The 20,983-nt window shown below is 38.3% G+C and overlaps 1 protein-coding gene across 2 annotated transcripts in view; it reads left to right on the top strand.

Moving 5' to 3' along the window:
• Window positions 1-20,983, top strand: part of RNGTT (RNA guanylyltransferase and 5'-phosphatase) — a 186,034-nt gene that overhangs the window by 141,017 nt on the left and 24,034 nt on the right. For both annotated transcript variants that reach the window (XM_005153114.4, XM_034060850.1), the window contains one exon: window positions 11,728-11,794. In XM_005153114.4, coding sequence (XP_005153171.2) covers window positions 11,728-11,794 — 67 coding nt within the window. The remainder of the gene's footprint in view (window positions 1-11,727; window positions 11,795-20,983) is intronic.

The following is a 20,983-nucleotide window of genomic DNA, read 5'->3' as shown; positions in this document are numbered from 1 at the left end:
ATTACAAATGCAGTAATCAGTATTACAGTGTTGGCAGTTGGTATTACAAAGTAATGGTCCTTTCTTTTGTCAAACCCAGGAAAGTACTTCAGCTGCATTGCTTAATACCTGAAAATGCAAAATACTTCATTCTGTTCATCATTATCTGAAGAATTGCTGTAAATAAATTTCATTACAAAGTTCATATAATGAGTACACTGAGGGACTCAATTTTGTAATGAACAGAGGAGCTAAATCTTGCACCATATGTGCAGGTTTCAGAAATAAAAGAGTGAAGCATTCAGCAGAGTTCATGAAGCCTCTGACAGCCTTCCTACCTTATTTTGGGTGGTAGGTTTGTTCCTAGCAGACGAGTGTTCGTACATTCTGTTGGTGGCACTTGTGTCTAGCTAGATGGCAGCTGGGTGCCTATCACTCCCAATTCCAGACAATTTGTTGTTTGTTACATGCTTCACTTTGGGATTGTGATCTGCATAGTCCCCTGTGGACCCATACCTAAATGGTTTGTAAACTAATTCAGTTTTTTCTTTGGTTGTGCATAATTAATTAATAAAGTATTTGTTTTGAATAAATCATTAAATTGTGGGGAAACAGGAAGATAAAGAAATCAGTTAGTCTGGCAGTGAATGTGCATATGACTAAACGGTACTCTTTCATGGTGCCTTCCCATGGAGGATCTTTAATAAGAAGGTGGTATTTTTCATTTTGATTATATCTCTGATCCCTGCAGACAAGTGAATTTTATACTCTTTAGTTGTTTATTTTAAAGGTAAATTGTTAGTCTTCTTGATATTTTTATTATGCACCTGCATGTTCAGTCCTTGTTTCTCTTGCACACCAGGGCAGAATCAATGAGCTCTAGTCTAATTAGGTGTTTTGTGAGGAAGTATGTATCAGATTTGAATTCTCCCTCAATCAGTGTAATTCAGTCACTCCTTGTTCTTTTGTTAAGAGAAATGAAATACAGATCACCTGATCAATCTTTGGTTTGCCTTGCATTGTCAGAAGGATACTGGTACCAGCTGATGTACGTGGGGTACCTTATGCTGTGCTTCAGAGGGGTTTACAATATTTTGTTTGAAAGGCCTTGGCATCCATAATTCATCAGGTATTTGATATATGGTAGAGTCACCTCCATGGGCTCCAGAAGTGCCTTTTCCATATTGCAGAGGAATTCTCTCTATATTTGGCTAGACTGCAGAGTAGCCTGTTTTCTTTTACTTGGAAACCTAAGCTGCCAAAGTCTGGGACTGCCGTGAGGTCTTGCCACCACTGGAGCGGCGTGCAGAGCGCTGGGAAAACCAGAATACTGTTGGAGCATCTGTGCTGACAAATGAAGGGCAGAGTGGGGGAGATTATAGCCAGATGAGACCACCCCATTTCCTGCCAGATCTTTGTCCTGGTTTTTCAGCAGCAACAACCTGTGCTAAAACTGCTGAATATTTAAATTTCCAACTCTGCTCTAATGATTTAGAATCAGTGTCAGGACAAAAGTTTTTTTGGATTATTTGTTGTCGGTTTGGTTGGTTGGTGTTTTGCTTATTCAGTTGGCATTTTTTGTTTTGTTGTTGTTTTTTAAAGAGGCCAAGGATGAAAGAACAACAAAACCTCACAAGAAAAGAAAGTTCAGTGAGCTTCGAAGTCAAGCCTTTGGATGTTAGAAAATAACAGCGTTCTAGTTGCCAGGTTCATACATGTTATGATACATTTCCTAGTTGAATGGTGTAAGTACCTTCCCCTAATTTTTACATCAACGAGCCCATATCTTTCACTGCAGAGTAAAGTAGTGCAGGGGTTCTATGAGGGATTCTAAATACAGCATCAGCTTCCTTTCAAAGTGATGAACTTTTTAATCTAGCTGAAGTTGCCAGCCTTTGCTTGGTAACTTGCTTCATCAGCAGACTTTCTCTGCACATGACTTTTTCAGTTTACTAATAAATATATTAAACAGTCTGTTACATAAATTGAATAGTCACTTGGCCTTTGCCGAGAGGAAAACTGACCATTTATCCTGCCTGTCCAGTCTCTTAATCAGGGTTTGATCCATAACAGCAAGTAGACTCTTCAGTATAAAAGTACTTATTGCCTAGCTTTATTTTTTAGAACATAAATGACTGTGAAGATGTAACAGAAGCCTTCTGGCAGTCTGACTCGATTATGTCAGCGTGGTGCTTCTCCTGTCCCCCACAACTTTTTAAGCACTCTTTCATTAAAATGATCAAAAGAGAGGCAGATGCAGCCGCAGTGTGAATGCAGGGGGTGTGCAGCCTCCTGAGTAGCACTGCCATGCATGCTCAAGGTAGGCATGCTGAGAACTGCTATGCTGAAGGGTAGGACTCCACAAAGTTTGCAGGAATTACCTTATCCGGGTGTTAAAGATTGATGTGGGGTTTTCTTAATAGCAGTTCAGGCCCTCTGTATTAGGAAACATCAGAAATCCTGGCTATACTGCATCAGGGTTTGGTGATTTATTTCACCTTATTATGAATATATCCCTAGAGCATCATTCTCCGCAGGAATTTCATTTTGGTAACTAAAAAACCAACCAACCGAAGAAAAAAAGGCAGCATTCCTGAACAGGTGCCTTTAGTTTTTCAGTGAGTACAAACAAATCCACCAGCTTCTCAGCAGTGTCCCTGTCCCCCTTAGTTGCCTCATGATCAAGTGAATTTTGCTAGTTTCATAGTTCAATAAACCCAAGTAGGTTTTTTTTTCCCCCTAATCTCTTTTATTTGTTGTGTTTTCTGTTAGAAATCTGTTTTCCTGGAGTAGCTCCAGAGACACTTAAAATGTCCTTGTTTTGACTTTAAAATATCTGTAATTAGACATTTTATTGAAGTCTCCTAATATAAAGCTTCTTATTGTGGTGTCAGTTCTTCATTTAAAATTCTGGGTGTTGCATGTGCTAGTATTGTGGTCTCTCTTATATTTTAAAAAGTGAATGGGTCCTGTGGGGCCCTAGACTAGAACATGGATTTACAGTACTCCAGGGAGTCCGCTGCAGGGCTGCGTGAGTCCTCTTGCTTTGTGATATGTGAGTAAATCTGGTCAGAGTTGCAGCACAGCCTCTGCCAGGCAGGTCTTTCAGCAAACTGGGAATAGTTCCTAACTCCCATCCTATATTTCAGTGAGATGAGAGAGATGATACTCAGAAAAAAATGATATTTACTATCAGAAATAGTTTCTGATATTGAAATCTCTCAGACTGCGTAATAATCTCCCAAGGGTAAAGGCAAACAGACATATTTTTCAGATAATTTATGGCCAGCCTGGCCAAATTGCTCATTACACTACAGGGAATAATATTCCGTTGGTGGAGGAATTGGCATGATTATTTAATGGCTACTTTTTGTTTCTACTTACTTTTCCTTTCTACTTTTTCTGGATAAGTTATATGTAAATGTAGTCAGAATGCTTCTTTATGTGATTTGCCTGTAAGGCAGAATGTGGACAACCATTAAAATATCATTAGTGCTAGACATAAACACAGCAAACAAAAGGAAGTGCTTTTGGAAACATCTGATGTCATGATTTTATTTATAGAGGTCAAGAATGTTTCAAGAAAAATCTCCCTGCCGCTAGGAAAACATTCATTTGGAAACACCATCCACCCCAACCTCCCCCCAAAAAACCCACAACAGCCAAACCTTGTTCAAAAATAATGGAAATTAAACCCTCCTAATGCAAAGTAAACCCCGATACCGGTCTGTTTATTCTTTTTGACCACGATCTATATCCACTTAGAGACCATTACCTCACTTATATTGGAACTTCATTTTGCAGTTTTGAGTTCTCTAAATGTGATTTTGGGGGTCTGGTATATAACAGTGGTGACGTTATTCAGTGAAAGTACGTCTTTCAGGGATCAGTTACTTCCTAGATTGCCACTATCAATACTCAGTGACAGACAGTGATTTACTGTAGGGAGTGAGGTAGTTCAGTGAAGCCTTTCAAGTATTATGCATAGGAGCTTTTCCTCTGAAGGGCAATTAGCACGCAGCGTTGATATTTTTGCTTGAGTTGCATGTATTTCAGAAAGCATCGTGCTTATTAATACGATTAATAATACACACTGTTGGGAGTACTGTAGGGGGAAGGATTGAGGGTGTTAAATTCAAGTCTGTAGTTTGTGCTGTCCACTGCATCTTTTTCCCCATGAATATTACTTAGAATACCGTTTTCTGTTAATTGCCACCACCAATAACCTGGCTTGGGATATTCTCCAAATGCAGAATTCAGTGAATGAAAAGGTTTTGCTTTATGTTTCTGTGGGGTTGTTTACTACAGAGACAAATTTATCATTGTAAAATTGTTTACAGTCTCTTTCTTAACACTTGATTGTATCCCTTCCCAACCTTCTTCCCCTCTTGAGTTTTAATCTGGTGGGGTTTTTTTGCATCTTCACTGTGTAACCAGCTGTACACAGTATCTCTTCCAGTTCTTTCATAGCTTTCATCATTTTGTGCTCTAATTTGAGGAAGAATGCCCTAAATCAGATATAGAGTCTATTTGTCTACTCTTTACCATGATGTTGTGGAATTGCTTATGTTTGTCCATGAAAAAAGTTTTCTTGCATGACTGCTGAGTAAAAATTTTTGTTAGAATTTTATCATAGCCTGAAAAAGTGGTTTGATAAATGCACTGCAGAAAGGAGGAGAGAAATCTTCTGTCTTGCCTGAGAAGCCCCTGCTTTCCTGTTGGCAGTATTTTGCATGCAAGGTTCACTACTGCTTCTGTGAACTGTCAAGTTCTTTGGCTCTTTATTTTTAAGAACAAGGTGAAATCTATATTTCTGTGTCATTTGTTGTCAGTTAAAATTCACAAGCTTATCTGTGCACAGGTAATAGTATTTTCCAGAATTTCACTGAATCTTTTTATATATTTTGGTATTTCGTAATACCTGCTATAATAACTTTACTGTTACTCTTACATTAATCTCTGAAATAAATTATGAAATAATTAATGATCTTGGAAAAAAAAGAATGTAGGAAGTCTGTTCTTTTGACCCTAATGCCAATTTGTGTAATTATTCATGCTTTTCTGGCTTTCTTCTTGCTTTTTAGTTTTTAGTTTCATATTCCTAGAAAATGCATAATTAGAGTTGAAAAGCAGTAGGGAATGATTATTATAAGCAAGAAGCAAAATATAATTGTAATGTCACTGTAGTAGAATCCAAGTTGTGGTTCAAGAGATTACTTATGAAACTGCTTCTCTTTCCATGATTAAGATATTGCAGCACAGTGCACAGTTTTCCCTCACAGTTTAAGTGAACGCAGGATAAATACAGGATATTTATTGTATTCTTAAAAGCAAGTAAGCTACATCATGTGGATACAGTGTCCTTTCTGCTGTCATGGTGCTTTAGCTGTGCTTATGTCATCATGTGAGTAATGACATACTGGGATAATTTCTTTACATAATGGAAAACAAATTTAAAAATTGATGTCTTAAGGTTACCTTTATCTTCAAAGTTATATATGAAAACCATTCAAATAGTGTTTTAAAACACAGGTATTGAACTTTCAAAGGTGTTGCTCCTTTTCTTAGGGCTGTTGCTTATCTGTGTTTGTAACTTAAAATAGTAATTTCTGCCTAAAATGTGCAAATGCATCTGGAGCAATTTTTAGAAACAGTTAAAAACACTTACAGAGTGTAACAGTGGAAGGATTTGTATATGCCTATCACCCACAGGGTATAGTTTTAAATGAAATGTAAAAGTATTCAGACCATAACTAAAATGAATCCCTATTGTATAGTTATTTTAAATACGGCAGTTCAAAATGTGAGTGGAGTCTCAGGGATCCTCCTAAAATTGTATCAGTGTCCAATTTATACCTTAATCAGGTTGTATTCCATTTTTGCCTTGATCAGCCACAAATAGGTATGCTGAGATGTTCTTAGCAATAAAGATATAGATGTGCACAAGGCTCAGTAATCCCATTGAATGTCAGGATGTTTTTTTCTTTTCCATTTTGCTTCACATCTATTCCAGCCTTCATGAAAGTCTTCTCAGGATTGAAATCTTTTCAAGAGCAACCCCTGTAAAGACTGCAAATATCTGCTGCAGCATATGAAGGAAGAAGTTGCTAAATCAGATACCAGCCCCTTTATATGTACTTGTTGCTGTATTTGACTATGAAATAGAAGTAGTTCATGCATCTTAATCCTGTAGTTTTGTCAGTGGAAGTAGAGACTGATAGGCATGGCAGCCAAGCTGAGTTTTGGAAGTTTCTGCAGTCTTGCATGCACCCAAATACTTCTCTGGTAATGCAGTATGACAGTGATGTTTTATTATATTCAACAAAGTTTTGGTGGTGGGCTGTAACACTTACGAAACTCCTAAAAACACACACAATCCCATCTAGAGTCAAGCTTTCTGATGGTTGCATGAGCAGGAGTGAAAGAAACCAACAGCAGTCAAGAATAAAACCAGCGATACAGAATTTAGTGCCTTGATTTGTGTGGAGTGATGAACTATTATTCAGCCACAATGAATTTCAAGTTAAATTTAGGATTGCCTAGTACAAATACTATATTCCGTTTGATAAATTGTCATCAGTGCTGGGTTTTGTTTTTTTCCTATGGAAACTTAAGGAAGAAGTTACATGTCCTGTTTCATAGGGGTAGTGAATAACAGAAGCGTTGCTGTAGGCAGTTCTGCATGCCTACCACTGCCTGTTCCATGGCAGCTTTCATCCTGAAAAAAAACAGACAACTCAAGCCAATATGTCTATTCATGGGTCATAGTTTTCCTTCAGTTCATTCCACCTTTCCAATGCCAGTTTTTTTCACCTCTTTTCAGCAATTCTACTGCACGTATTGCATTTTTCACTCTGTACTGCCTGCTTTCCAGTCCTGCCTGACCTCTGTGCTGTTGGCTGTAGCTGCAAGACTCAGTCTGTGTTCCTGCACTTACCTAAGCCACCGGTCTTGCAACAGAGCAAGCACAGGAGCTGCTGCCTCGCACAGGAGCATGTTACTGTGTTCAGCTAATCTGCAGTAACTTGCTCCTGTGAGAGGTGGCGGCTCCTGGCTCCAACCTGCTTCTTTATTTCTCTGCGTGCTTCTTTCTGGAAACCTCCTTCCATAGTCTGCACAGCAGCACAAGGATCCTGGTAGTCTAGAGGGCAACTCTCAACTGTTTTGTGTACGAACTGGTCAAAAGTTACATTTCTCAGGTCCATGGTTTACATGGACCTGTTTGATAGCCTGAGCAGACTTTCAGGGCAACCCTTGGAGTCTAAAGAGATTGGGGTTTGGGGTTCAGATCAAGCTGAAGTGGTATCCTCATAGTATACCTCCCAACAAGATACGGAGGAACTATTTGACTCCCTACTTTCTACCTTCAGAAACAGTGAGCTGTGCCTGAATTTTTGTTGAGAATATCTTGAAATACCTTCTTAACATCTCAACAGACAGCTCTCAGTGAATTACCAAGAACAGTGTGAAGAAGAGGCGATAAAGCTTCTCCAAAATGTGCTGCCCACATAAAGTTCATAGCCAACAGTTGCTCTGCTTCCCATTCCATGGCCAAAGGCTGTAGGAAGGGGGTGATGGTACTAGGACTGTCCCAACCCCCAAGCAAGGCCAGCTGTGCTCAGGGAAGGTGAGATCTATGATAAATCTCTGCTCCCATAGCCCTAATCTACTGATCTTCTCCAGCCCAGGGCTCTGCCCCAATGCTTTCCAACCTGGAAGGCTTCTTTGTCACTCCTTTATACCTCTGTCATCCCTCCTGTGTTCCACATTCCCTGCTGTCTGACACTGGCACTTACTCCAAGTTTCCTTTCACCCAGGCCCTTAACCCTGTCCTTTATTTATTTCCATTTACCCCCTCCCATCCCTGTTGCCACCACATTTTTTCAGATCACAATGCCTGCGCAAAAATCCCTCTTTCCCAGCTGAAAGCAGGACAATGCCTCTGTCAGTGTCTAGCTCCTGCAGCTTGGATTTTGAAAACACTGAGTATGTTTTACATCCCAGAAAAGGCCAAATCTAGGATTCTGAAGGCAGAAAACAGGGAATTTAGTGGTAACTCTATGGGAGCATTTTCTTGGTACTGGAAGGGCCTTTAGGACCTTGCAGTTATATTGGCAAAAGTCAGAAATGGTTTCTCCTGACACTCTAGGGGTTATTTTTATGCTCTTTGTGTGGAACATAAGGATACAGCCCTAATAGGCACCTTGGGCTAAAATAGTGCTCACTTGGGTGTGTAGGACAGGAGTGCAAGGAGTGTAATGTTATGTGTAGACAGCATATTCTAAAGAGCCACTGCTTCTTGGAGTTATGTTTCTTCTACTTACAGAAAAAAATGGAAATCGTGTTGATAATGTATTCCATAGAGGAGACTACAGATAGAATACATAGTAATCCATAAGCTAATATTAGTTGAGGCGGCTCTGTATATTGCTACATATTTTCAGGTAAAAGTAAATATATGTATTGAAGTGGCAGTAGGCATTTGCATCTTTGATGGTAGCTTCTTATAATTTTAAAGTAATTATTTGAATGTGATATTCAGAGATGATAATTGCACTATGAAAGTGTCACCACTGTTTCATAGGCTGGTATTGATTTTGGCCAGTTACAGATGGTATCCAGCTCTTAGGTGTTGAGTGCCACTGATGGTGTTTTGAGAATAGGACTGTATAAATGTGAAATTAGGTAAGAAATAGAAGAATGACGTTTTAAAAGACAGCACTGGCGTAAGGAAACGTGGAAGTGCTTATAACCAAAGCTGCCTACCAGGTCTTCAAAGGCAAAGGGTAATTAGTTGAGAACATTAGGTGAGAATATTTTTATCAATTTAGACACAGTGAAGTTCATGTTAGCAAGTTAAAAATTGAGCCTTCTCTTGTGATAAAGAAGAACTACAAGAACAACTGGTGAAGAGTACATCTTAATGGTAGTTAGAGGTCAGTCATGATGCATTCCTATGGGTGAGATGGAGATTGGCACATGCTTCTGTCACCCCTCTCCTTGACTGGCACATGGTCTTTTGGTTCTGCCATTGGTGGCTGCCGAGGAGGGCAGTAACACTACTGCAATAGCTTGGCCTATCCAGAGCCTCATCAATGTCTCTTGCCAGAGTCTGCTCATCTCTTCAGACTCTTCAGTGTGAGCTCAACCTCTGAAATACAGAGATTATGGTGATAAGAAAGACCTTGAAGTAAAAGAGTTTACACTAGTCATGACATTCATAATGGCTCATGCCATTTAAGGTGAAAAACCACAGTATTTTGGGACATTAAATTATGATCCCATTGGGATGCTCATTTAAACCTCATTGAGTGCTTAAATGGAAAACTGACTAGTTTTGCATGTTGATATAATTTTGAACTTTAGAAATCGTGAAGAATGTGAAAACTAGAGAAACAAACACTGCAACCTTTTATTTAAGCAACAGAGAGTTACAAATAACTTTCTATTCCTGTAAAATTTCACTAATGTTGCACTGAATTAATGTTGTCTTTTTGAAGTGCCAGGAGAATACAAATAAAAGATTATAAGTAAAATACTTTTCAGCCGAGGCACTGAAAGGTGAATAAATAGTAATAAGCTTGTGCTGTGTCAATATTGGTCTTATTAAGGAAAGCAGCTCTTGCAGTCCTTTTGCAGGTTTTGGATGTACATCAGTGGTCACAAGTTAAACAGTGCAAGACAGCTGTGTGGTCTTATGGAATATCCAGTCCTAAGGTTCCCTAGATATTCATTACTTCTAACTAAAGACATCCTGAAGGCTCAAATTTTGATGGCTCTACATTTCTCTCTAGTGAAGAATAACCATGTGGGATTAATCACACTGTATGGCTTCTTTTTTTAGGTCTCTTACTAGAAACAGTGCTAGTGGATTCTTTTTTCCTCTGCCTTACAAAAATTATGGGCAGCTCTTTTAGAGAATACTTTTTTTTCTTTAAGGTGCCTCTCTCTGAAACATGAAGACGTACCCTATAAGTCCTTTCTACAGAGTCTCTTGTAACCTTTTTTGCTAATGACTTTCCATGTGATTCTTTTCATTTAGAAAACCCTTAAATATTTTGCAAGTTTGCTTTATAGTCCTAGAAGAAGGTTTGATCAATATGCTGGCTTTTCCAACTCCAGACACCTGAGTTCTGAATAAAATTGATTCATTGTGACTGAAAATTAGTTTAATACGCTTATCCTGACTTCTGTATACTGCAAACCATTAGTACAGGTCTTCTTAGCTCTGAATCTGATTGGTCTTTACTTCCTTGGAGTACTTCTCTCAATGCCCAGGAAATTTTTGTATAACCATATCTAATTACAGAAGGATTTTTTTAAGACATTGTACAGCTGGACACTACTTCTTACTGAACTGTTTTATGTATGTGAATGTTTCAACTTTATCATTTTGCTGAGTTCCACTAATTCTCGCTGTTGGTGAATCAGTTTAAGGTCATATGTATCATATTGTTGTCAGAACTGGGAAGAATCAAAGTGGTACCCCTTGTGTGGGGTCAAAATGATTTACTGCCATATAAGTTTCTGTTTTCTTTTGTTTATGAAAGCCGGTGAGAAATGAGGTAAAAATTACAACTGGTTTATATAGAGAAAAAATGTGTAATTCAGTATGAATTTAAAGTGTATATATATATATATGATTAAAAACATAAGAAGGACACACCTCACTGTCAGACTTAAGCAGAATGATGCTTACATTTCTGCTTATTTCTGGCTGTTTAATTCATATGTGAGGCCTTATTACTAAAGGGAATGGGATGTTAAATTGAAGGAAAATATAAAATAGCAAACACTTAATGGAAACCTGGAACTATTGAAGAGTATGGTGGATTTTGAATGTCCCTTTTAATCAAAATAGAATTTTTTTCAAGGTTTTGTCATGAGAAAGTTCTCATTATGGGATGCCCCTCAGCACAATGCTTTTGGAGCCCCTAAATTGGAATGAATGACTGCTGTGTCTTTGCTTAGCATGTGGAATGTCCTGATGTCCAGTGTGAGCAGCACTGTACTCTCCTACCATTTTTGCTGGCCGATGGCGTTCTTGTCTGCCTGTTGATAGCAGCAACACCTTAATGTTCCTCTGGGATTTAAAGTTTATGTGCATAAATCAAACTAACTTTTTTCCAGAAGTACCAACAGCCATTTAAGTCAACTTATCCCACTGTCCCTTTGGATTCTGATGGTGTCTCAATGACTTCATAAACAGTTGAAGTGAACAGCAAGAACAAACTGCATCTGAGCCTGTTTTCATTTAGGAAGCCATTAGACAATATTGCAGAGATTTTCTCTTGTTTCTCTACTTGTAATGAAGTCTTTTTGGTATTACTGTGCATACTTCTATTTGCCCTAATCTGTTTTAACTCTTAGGCCTGCCACTCTGAATGCATGTTCCCTAGTCTTTTCTGTTACTGTCCCTTTGTCTCTTAATGGTCTCTAATAAATAGAAGTGGCACATACTTGCCATTCTTCTGTGTTAGTGAGTGACATCCATCACACAGAAGGCTGTGAATAATTTTGTTGAAGAGCTGCTTGTACCATAAACACAAATTACTGGTGTGAATCCATCTTTAATGTGCATCTTCCCTTTTTCTGTAGCAGTTCAAACAGAATCTTGTAATCAGATTTGCAGAGGTAGCTCTTGCTGTGATAATGAGGCTTGTTACCTTGCTAGGATTCAGTAAGCACTACTGGAAAAAACTTATGGTTATAAAGTGATATCTTAAAGGATTTTTTTCGTTTTTTTAGGCTACTCACGCAGAATGTTGGTCTTCTTTATGTTGGAAACTTTGACAGACCTTTTGCACAAATTAAGGTATGACTAATACGCCGGGGGTGTTTGGATATTTAAGTTATCTCACTTCTGTATGGTTTAACTCTTGATTTAGAGAACATTACGTTATCAATGCAGCTTCAGGAAAACTAATCAGAAATAGTGCTGCTTTAGTGATGTTTGCCATATTCTGGGTTTGCTTCTAGTTACATCTGTGTACTTAACTTGTCAAAGAAGTTTAGGTTTTCCTGTCATCTGTTGATTAATTTTGACTCTTGTTTAATTATCAGAAGGAAATGTTCTTTTTTTCTTTTTCCTCTTTTTTTTTTCTTCAGGTTGCATTGTCAGAGACATTTTAAAAAAAACATTTTTTAAACTCTGTAATTCTTTAAGTGATCCTTGATGGGGAAGACACTGCAGTAAAAAGCACAGATTGTTTTCCCATTATTATTAGATTTATTATAAAAGACTCCTACAACTGGTGGAAAATATTTGCCTTTTGTGACTTATTGTTTCTTTTCCTTCCGTTGAACTAGAATAGTTCCACATTTCTAATTGCCAGTTGCTAATCAGTTATTGTTATGTCACTTGCAAACAGAAATGTTTTACCAGAATATATGGACTGATTTTGTTGAGTTTCATTGGGTTTGTTTTTTTTTTAGGACAAAGAGAGGGAGGCATTAGCACGTCAATCATTACACTGGGATGTGGAAATGTGGTATCTGTTTTAGAATGCTAGAATGTCCCATGTCCCAGATGATACCTGTAATTATTACATATTCTGCACTCTGGGTAGCGTTGTTCCCTCCATCATGTGCACATGCTTGTGCCTCTCAGAATTCTAAAAGCCTAAGTTTTCTTTTATATCAGAATGAAACTTGGTTTCTGAAACTGAGATGTGTTCCTTTGCCATCCCTAATTGCATTACTAAAGAACAGTATTCCCAACTGGATTTAGCAAATACTTGCTTTTTATAGCTTAAGCCTTAGTGCTGTTTTAAAATCACTTTAACAGCTGCATTCTTTTCATCTTTCCTCTTCCTTTTGGAACTCCCCAGTTCCTACATGTGTATTATTCAGTTTGGCTAATCATCAGACATTTTAAATATTTTTTCATCACAAATAAGCTTGCATATATTTGGTGATAACTCTTCAGAACAGTGCTTGTTTAAAAGCTTTACAAAAGTTCTGTCACACTATTCTCCCCTTCCAAATGAGGCCTCATTCCCACCTGCGCCTGTCCCATCTGCGTCTAATAATAAGCAGCAAATGGAGGTTTTCCCCATTGCTAGGAAGAGTTTGTAGCTTCACTGGGTGGATTTGGAAGAGAAGAGGCATATACTGGGCTTGTTTTAAGTTTGCAGTCAGCAGTGGTACTATGGCCATGGAGAGGCCCTTCTGCTCACAGGACACTGGTAAAGCAGACACCGTGCAAGATTAAACTTCAGGACTGAGTATCACATCATTACAAAACACCTTGGGAAAGCGTGCAAAACTAGGATAAATACAAAGTATGCAGCCATGTTCCTGCAATTTGCATGCAGGGCCTTCTCTGCTGGAAGTTGTAGCTGCATCCTAGTGCTTAATAGACTTAGTTGGACCTGCCCCCCTGAATGTGCCTAAGAGAATTTCCGACATACAAAGCCATCCTGTCACAGTGAGCTAAGGTATTGTTTCTTTTAAACCTGTTGCCTAATAATTCAGCTTGGTTCAATCTAGGCCTTGTATCAGAAGAAATAGTGACCAGTTATTCTGTATTCCTGACTTTAGCTTCTCTTCCACATTATATCAGTCTTGCATTTTCCAAGCTGCAAAAACTTCATGTATTTAATTGTTCCCTATATCCAACCAGTCAGTACCTTTTTAAGGTAGGGAATGGCACAATAATCAAGATACGGGCACAACAGCATCTTCTGTTCTGTTTGCTGTTCTTACCTTATATATGGTACAGTGCTTGATAAACATCTGACATACATTTAATTTGAGTAAGTTAATATTAGACTTTCTAGTAATATAGTGCTGGTGTAGTCTCATCCTGAATGTTGTGTTTGCCCCACAGAGTAAGTAATGTGGATATTCAAAACAATTTTCAGTTGCTACCTGGAAAAGACAAAGCTTATTATCTACTAAATTACTGTAGATTACATAGACACATTCAGATAATCTAGTTCTACAAGCTGTAATTTGCAAAACAGAACTTTTATTTTTGGAGTTATAAGTGCAGATATATGGGTATATATTTGCCCACAGTTGCCTTGCTTTGTTTCTGATGCTAAATTTAATCCTGAAGTGGTAAGCTTATTTGTCTCAGAGTCCTCTCTTCTGTGGCTTGTATTATTAGCTACAACAGGGAAATGGCATACAGTTAACAAAAAACAATCAGCTTTTTTAATTGAGGCTACCATCTGATTGCATGGATATTCCAGAAGGATGTTGGCTGTGTAACAGGAGAAGGAACTGGCATAGAGTAATGGGATCACAACTTCAGAGAGATCTTCAGCACCAGAAATGGGGAGCAATGATTCACATTGAGAGTTGGTGCTGCGAAAATAAATTTATGTACACTGGAAGTGTACAGTGGTCTTTTGTAACTCGACACGAGTTTCTTTCATTCTGGTCCCCAGCAGTTCTTCAGGTCTTTCATTCATGGTTGCTAATGATTCCACCAGTTGAAAGACCTGTGAACCCCACACACTATATCATGGAATATATAAGGTGGAGTCTTTGTAACCTTTTAGTTCAGATATGCTTTTGCTCACTGTGTGATGGATTGGACTCTCTCGTTATATAAATTACCCACTCGCGTTCATTTGCAAACATCCCAAGTATTACGTATTCTATTAAGTGATGGCATTTCTTCCCAAACGTGTGCATTAAGGAATGCCCAAACCACTACGCTCCTCCGTCAGTGTAGATTTATTACTCAAAGTGAGCCATTATTATACAGCAATTATTTTACAGCAGCATTTTAGTACATTTTCTGTTGGACAAGTAAGAGTGTTACCAGACCTTTGAAATATTCATAGTAAACATAAACTGCCATGCTAGTACTCATAAACTCATGTTTCAATTTATGTGCATTTGCAAAACTGCAAAGAGAGAAACTCCTTATCACAGTATCACTTCCCAAAAGCAAACAAGCTTGATTTTCCAGAACTGTACAGGAGGTAATTGCACCTCCTGTCTTTGATGATGAAGCCTGTAGATGGCAAGTCCGGGAAAAGAGTCTGAAATACTAACATCTCTTCTAGGAGGGTCTCGTATCAATAATTCATTAATATTTATATTTATTAATATTTATAATGTTTCTAAGACATAGCTGAGCTGGTAAGATTAACCAAAATTACCTGATCTTCCTCCTCCTGGCTTGCTTTTGGTTGTACTGCTTGATAAATGTTTTATCTCTGTACTTCATTATACAAAAGAAATGTGAAGCTTTCACTCCTTAAGCTTTTGAATCCTGTGTCTGGTAGCGGATAGATGGGAAGAAATGGAAAAAAGAGTGTTTTCCTAGAGGGATCTGCCTGGAACTTTTCTTTTCCAGTGATGTGCCAATTCATAGATATTGAAAGATTTTTTACATTGCTATTTTGAACAGAGTTCACAATATAAAACTTTCAAGTTATTGCATAGTGTTTATGATTGCTCTTGTTCTAGGGTAATATTCGGTGAGTTTCAGTAAGTTCAGTGGCTTATAAAAATGATGGCTATTTCAGCTAGCTGCTGAGAGTACTAAATTACTTAATGATTTGAAAGTCAAATTCACTGTGGCAATGAATTCTCATTTTATTTCCAGGGGCTTGTTCTTTAAGGTTATATTGAAGTAATCAATTTCATAGAGGGTAATTCTTCTTAAAAACTTCATTTTATAGAATCATAGAATAGTTAGGGTTGGAAATGACCTTAAGGTCTTCCAGTTCCAACACCCCTGCCATGGGCAGGAACACCCCACACTAAACCATATCACCCAAGGCTCCCTCCAACCTGGCCTTGAACACTGCCAGGGATGGAGCATTCACAGCTTCCCTGGGCAACACATTCCAGTGCCTCACCACCCTTATAGTAAAGAACTTTCTCCTTATATCCAGTCTAAACTTCCCCCGTTTAAGTTTTAACCCATTACCCCTTGTTCTGTCACTACAGTCCCTAATGAATAGTCCCTCCCCAGCATCCCTGTAGGCCCCCTTCAGATACTGGAAGGCTGCTATGAGGTCTCCACGCAGCCTTCTCTTCTCCAGGCTTAACAGCCCCAACTTTCTCAGCCTGTCTTCATACAGGAGGTGCTCCAGTCCCCTGATCATCCTCGTGGCCCTCCTCTGGAGTTGTTCCAACAGTTCCATGTCCTTTTTATATTGAGGACACCAGAACTGCACACAATACTCCAGGTGAGGTCTTATGAGAGCAGAGGGTCAGGATCACCTCCTTCGACCTGCTGGTCACTTCTTTTAATGCAGCCTTTCTGGGCTAAAACTTTGCTTCCAAATGAAATTATTCTTAAGTTACTGTTTAATTCTGTGGTCTATTGAAAGGTGTTATAGAACAATTTAACCATAATTGTTTACTTTTCTTAACTTTTCCCACTTAAATAGCTATGTTAGTCTAGTAGTTACTGTCATATACTTTTGCATTTGTTCATAGAACTCCAGAGCAATTCAGTGATTTGCAGCTTTCTTTAGATCTTAAGTGGTTATATTTATTACATATCTCTTGGAAACTGGATGAAAATGAAAAAGGTTTCTATGACAATCTTGATCAGCAAGATGAAGTATTGACATCAGCTGGAATTAACTGGCAAACTTTCTTTAATCTATTTACATTAAATATTGTTAGTATTCTTTTACTAACATGAAGGTATTAAAGCTGAAAATTGTCATAGGAATTCTGTATTTACTAGAAGAAACTAAATCCATTGTCCCAGCATATGTGATAGTCACCTGTCTGAAGGGTATGTTACGGGGTTAACCTGTTTACAGAACAAGAATTCTACATAACATGTGACACATTGTTTTGAAAGAGACACTTGAGCAATGTCGATTAGAATGAAAACTTAGCTTCACTGTATCCAGTAATTATAAAGAAAATGATCTTGCTTAATCAACTTGTTAGGATTGAAAGTTTTTGTAGTTCAGTTCCTGGTTGCTGCTGAGATTAGGGGAAACTTCAGTACACTGTGTTCTCCATTATTAATCAGTAATGAAGTTTCTGGCAGTCTTTACTATTGAGCTAATGACTAGTTTCATTTTGGGCTTTTAACACATTAAATTACCATTTAAATAAAGATTAATTACTGCTATTTTATTTTTAGTATTTTAAGAGTAGTTATTAAAAAGTTTCATAATAAATACTGCTTTGTTCAAAACAGAATTGTTCAATTTAATAGAATATGAGGACAGTTATAGTGAAAAGAATACTTTGGAAATAGTGATGTGTTCTTAGCATTTTGTTTCTATGGTAGAAGCCCACTGGAAGGATTCTGAAAGCTTTAAGGTTGCTTCTGGGGAATTTGCTCCTGTAGTTACAGCAGTCTTGTCAAGGTCTAGCCAGGAATCAAGCTCTCTGCTCTGACCTGCAGCTCAGTAGCCATTATCTGGGATTTTATTAAACTTGAGAACAGTATTGCTGATTGCTGAGGCAGCTAAATGTACCGCCTACACTTCAGGAACGCAGTTTGGTTCTGAGCTATTATTTCCCCAACTACCTCATTCTCCCTTGGCAATACACTTTTAACTTTAAACGTGATAAAGCATAGTGGAGTTCCGCCAGAGAGAGGCCTTGCAGCAGATAATCTCCCTGGAATAGTTTATCTGATTTTATCACATTAAAGCCAGTAGACCCTCCAGATACAAAACCATTCACCTTTACTTTAAGATCCACAGGCAGTTTATCAGCGCCTGCGAGAATTTACTGTAATGTTCCCAAGAGCTGAAACATCTTCAGCACAGCTGCTTTACCTTTGTCCAGACACAGAAGCTGGACTGATGTCTGAGAACCAGGCTAGACCTCATTTCTGACTCCTTCAGCAATATCCCCCATCTGTAGATGATTACTGAAGTGATTGGCTAAAATTTACTAATCTTTTCCTGAAAGAGGAGGGAAAAGGAAAGAATTGTTGAACGTGCTTTTTTCAAGAGCTTATTTTTAAGCTAGTGTAAGCTGCTGATTTCTTGACTGAAGCTGGCATGTTTTTCTTCCCTGTGTGGCAGTGACCTCTACAACCAATTTGTGATCTCAAAGCCAGGTGGACTGCCACTATCTAGTCACAGAGGTTAGATACAGAGCAACTTGTTAGGGTTCAGTTCTTCAGAGTACTCTGAATTTAGTAGAGGAGTGAGTTCAGCTTTCACCATACACTTAGCTGCTGTGTTGACAGAGCTCCAGAACAGTGTATATGCAAAATACATGTATAGGTTTTACCTCTCTGCCTGATGACAGCCGGTAAGAGTATGTTGGTGCCGTAGTTGATGCTTTTCTCACTGGACATATAGACAGAGGTTTTTGCATTTACTACCACAGCAGAAAAGGATTTTTCATTTATCACGGCAAAATCATAATCTGAGTGTTGTTACTGCTGCCTGCCTCTGCCTTGTATTTTTTTGTGCTGTTAGTGTATTTTATGTATTGTGAAATGCCATAGTATAAAACATAAGAATATCGTGGCTTCAGCTTGAAGAAGATGACAAATACAGCCCTATAGTCTCTGGAGTGAGATGTTCCTGAGGAAAAAGGTACAGATTTATCTGTAGGTGCTTGATTCTGGTTGTTCATGTTGAAGACAGATGAATTCAAACTGAAAGAGAACCACTGAGTTGAGCAGAGGCCTGTCAAATTAAAGAAAAATAGTGCTAACTCGCTCGGTTAGCTTTGCAAAACAGTGTCAGAGAAGGATTATTTCATCTTCATATTAGCAGAGTTAACATGGGTGGGGAGGGGAAGGAGAAGATTATTTTAAACTAGAAAAGCGATGATAGGAGAACAAATGGGTTATGCTGGATAGAAGTAGGTTTTTTCTCTGAAAGCAGAGGAATGTTTTTGAGAGCTACAGATTTGGATCCAACTTCCACTAGGAATAAACACCTTTCCAGTGTTGAGAAAGAATGTGTAATTATATGATTTGATGACTGTGAAAGAAGAATATAAACTCAGATAATCTGAATCCTTATGTTTCATTAAACACAGTCACTATGAATTGAAACACAAACTGAGAATAAAGCTGAATAATATTCTACCTCTTCTGGAGCTCAAACTGTATCTTTAGGATAAAATCATCAGCATTAATAATATCTATTTATTCTCAGTAACAGTCTCCTAACAGAGCTGGTGTGTGTCTCTAATGTTAGAGTTTTGTGGGATGTTACAGCAGGATTTTCATATCGTCTTGCTAGCTGTAGAAGCTGCAGTGGGCATTGTTGGGATTGCTCGTATTGGGCTGTTAAGAAGCTTCATAAGGAAATCCTTTCTTTCTTCGTCCTTATTCTGTTTGCCTTTTGTGGAAACGTGTGTCATACAGAAGTCAACACATGGAAACAGTTTTAGCCCCAACATTTAAAAAGTGGGGCTTATTTGATAGATACTATTTCAAAATAAATTTCTCAGGAGTGGGAATTTAAGCCTTGTTCCTGGTGTTTATTGTTACAAGATGATGATGTTCAGTCTTCTCATGGGAAGTCATACAATACTGAGATAATGCCTTCTGGTGCCTGAACTTGTCCTCGTTTTCCACTCATTGCTTTCTGCTGTACTGATTTCACATAAAGGACTAACTGACATTCAGACATCTTAGATTTTATGTTCAGGGTGCTTGAATGGTCTGGGCTATATGAAAAGTCACCTGGCATATGGCTATGAGCTGTGTTTGCCTTCCTCAGGAATGCAGGAAGGTTTTACATTAAAAATAAAGTTAGTTCTCAGCAGTGACAGGGTTTTCAGAAAGGCAGCCTAGGACTTGAAGTGAACCTGAGGGAACTTGGGTGGTTAAGCATCTCACAGTCTTCAGTCCCAAGTTCACTTTGATTTTGTGTCCTAAGCAAGAATCTGAACGTGTTCAAAGCCAAACTTCTGAGTTTGTGACAACAGTAATAGAAACTGCAAGGTAAAAAATTGCCCTACCCACATAGTTTGTATCTTGTAAAGAAGATGAGGGAGGTGCTAGAGAGAATTCACTGAACAAACTGCAAGTTAGAAAATGATGTAAGGTGCTAGCAAGAAATCACCCACTGCTCATTCCTAAATTACCTCTTTGTTAAAGGCAGCAAATTTAGTTCCTTTTGAAACTAGGATGCTTTTGAAACATTACTTTGAGAATTAATTAGGGAAAAAAGCTCATACAGCTTAATTCTTTATCCCTTGACTTCATTTCTCTTCATCTTGTGAGGTGTCCCTGCCCATGGCAGGGGTGTTGGAACTAGATGATCTTGAGGTCCTTTCCAATCCTAACTATTCTATGATTCTATGATCTTGACATTCTTTGCTGCAGCTTGTCTCAAAAGCAATTGCTGACTCTGAAGGCTAAGGGATCCTGGCTGCCTGCGTGTTTGTGTAGTCCCTCACTCCTGTCTCGGAATGTTAGACACCAGTAGTATAAATTAATAGTAAGATATGTTATGCGTGTATTTATATTGCAGAAAATGCCAGCATACATTGGGCATATTTACTCTCTACAGACACATTGACAAGAAAAAAAATACTAAAAAAGAAAAATAATTAAAAATAATCTAGCATTGGAACTGGTGATGTAAACAGAAGAGTAACTGGTAGAAAATCTGTGTGAGCACTGCAAAAACTGCAGCAGTGATTTTGTATGCTGACACAATTGCTGCCCCTAAAGGGACACTGCGTTAATGAGCTGTAATTTATAAATTTGCTCTGTTCTGATGATCAGTCCCCATTTTGCTTTTTGTCATGATTATGCCTGTGAATTCAGTTTAAAAATTTGTTCTTTATAAGGCACGTGGTGTTCCATAGAAGTCAACAGAATTAGGAAGATTACCTCTGCAGTTTTCTGGTTTGCTGCCAATAAGATAGAATAATTGGTGCTTGGTTTTGGACTATGAATTTGGGGGGGGGGAAGAGCAGCGGGAGAGCAGCTTTATTATTTCAGCTTTAGTAGGTTTCTGTGAAAATCAGTCCAAGTTTGTTCTTGCCTAGGCATAAGGTAAATTAAGCCTTCTGGAAAGGTTAAAATAATAGCTAACTGGTTGTACAACTAAGTTTTTCAAGGGGTTGGGGTTTTTTT

This window comes from Melopsittacus undulatus, chromosome 3 (genome assembly GCF_012275295.1).
Source record: "Melopsittacus undulatus isolate bMelUnd1 chromosome 3, bMelUnd1.mat.Z, whole genome shotgun sequence".
NCBI lineage: Eukaryota > Metazoa > Chordata > Aves > Psittaciformes > Psittaculidae > Melopsittacus > Melopsittacus undulatus.
The sequence above is the reverse complement of the archived record's forward strand: the minus strand, read 5'-3'. Positions and strand labels throughout refer to the sequence as shown.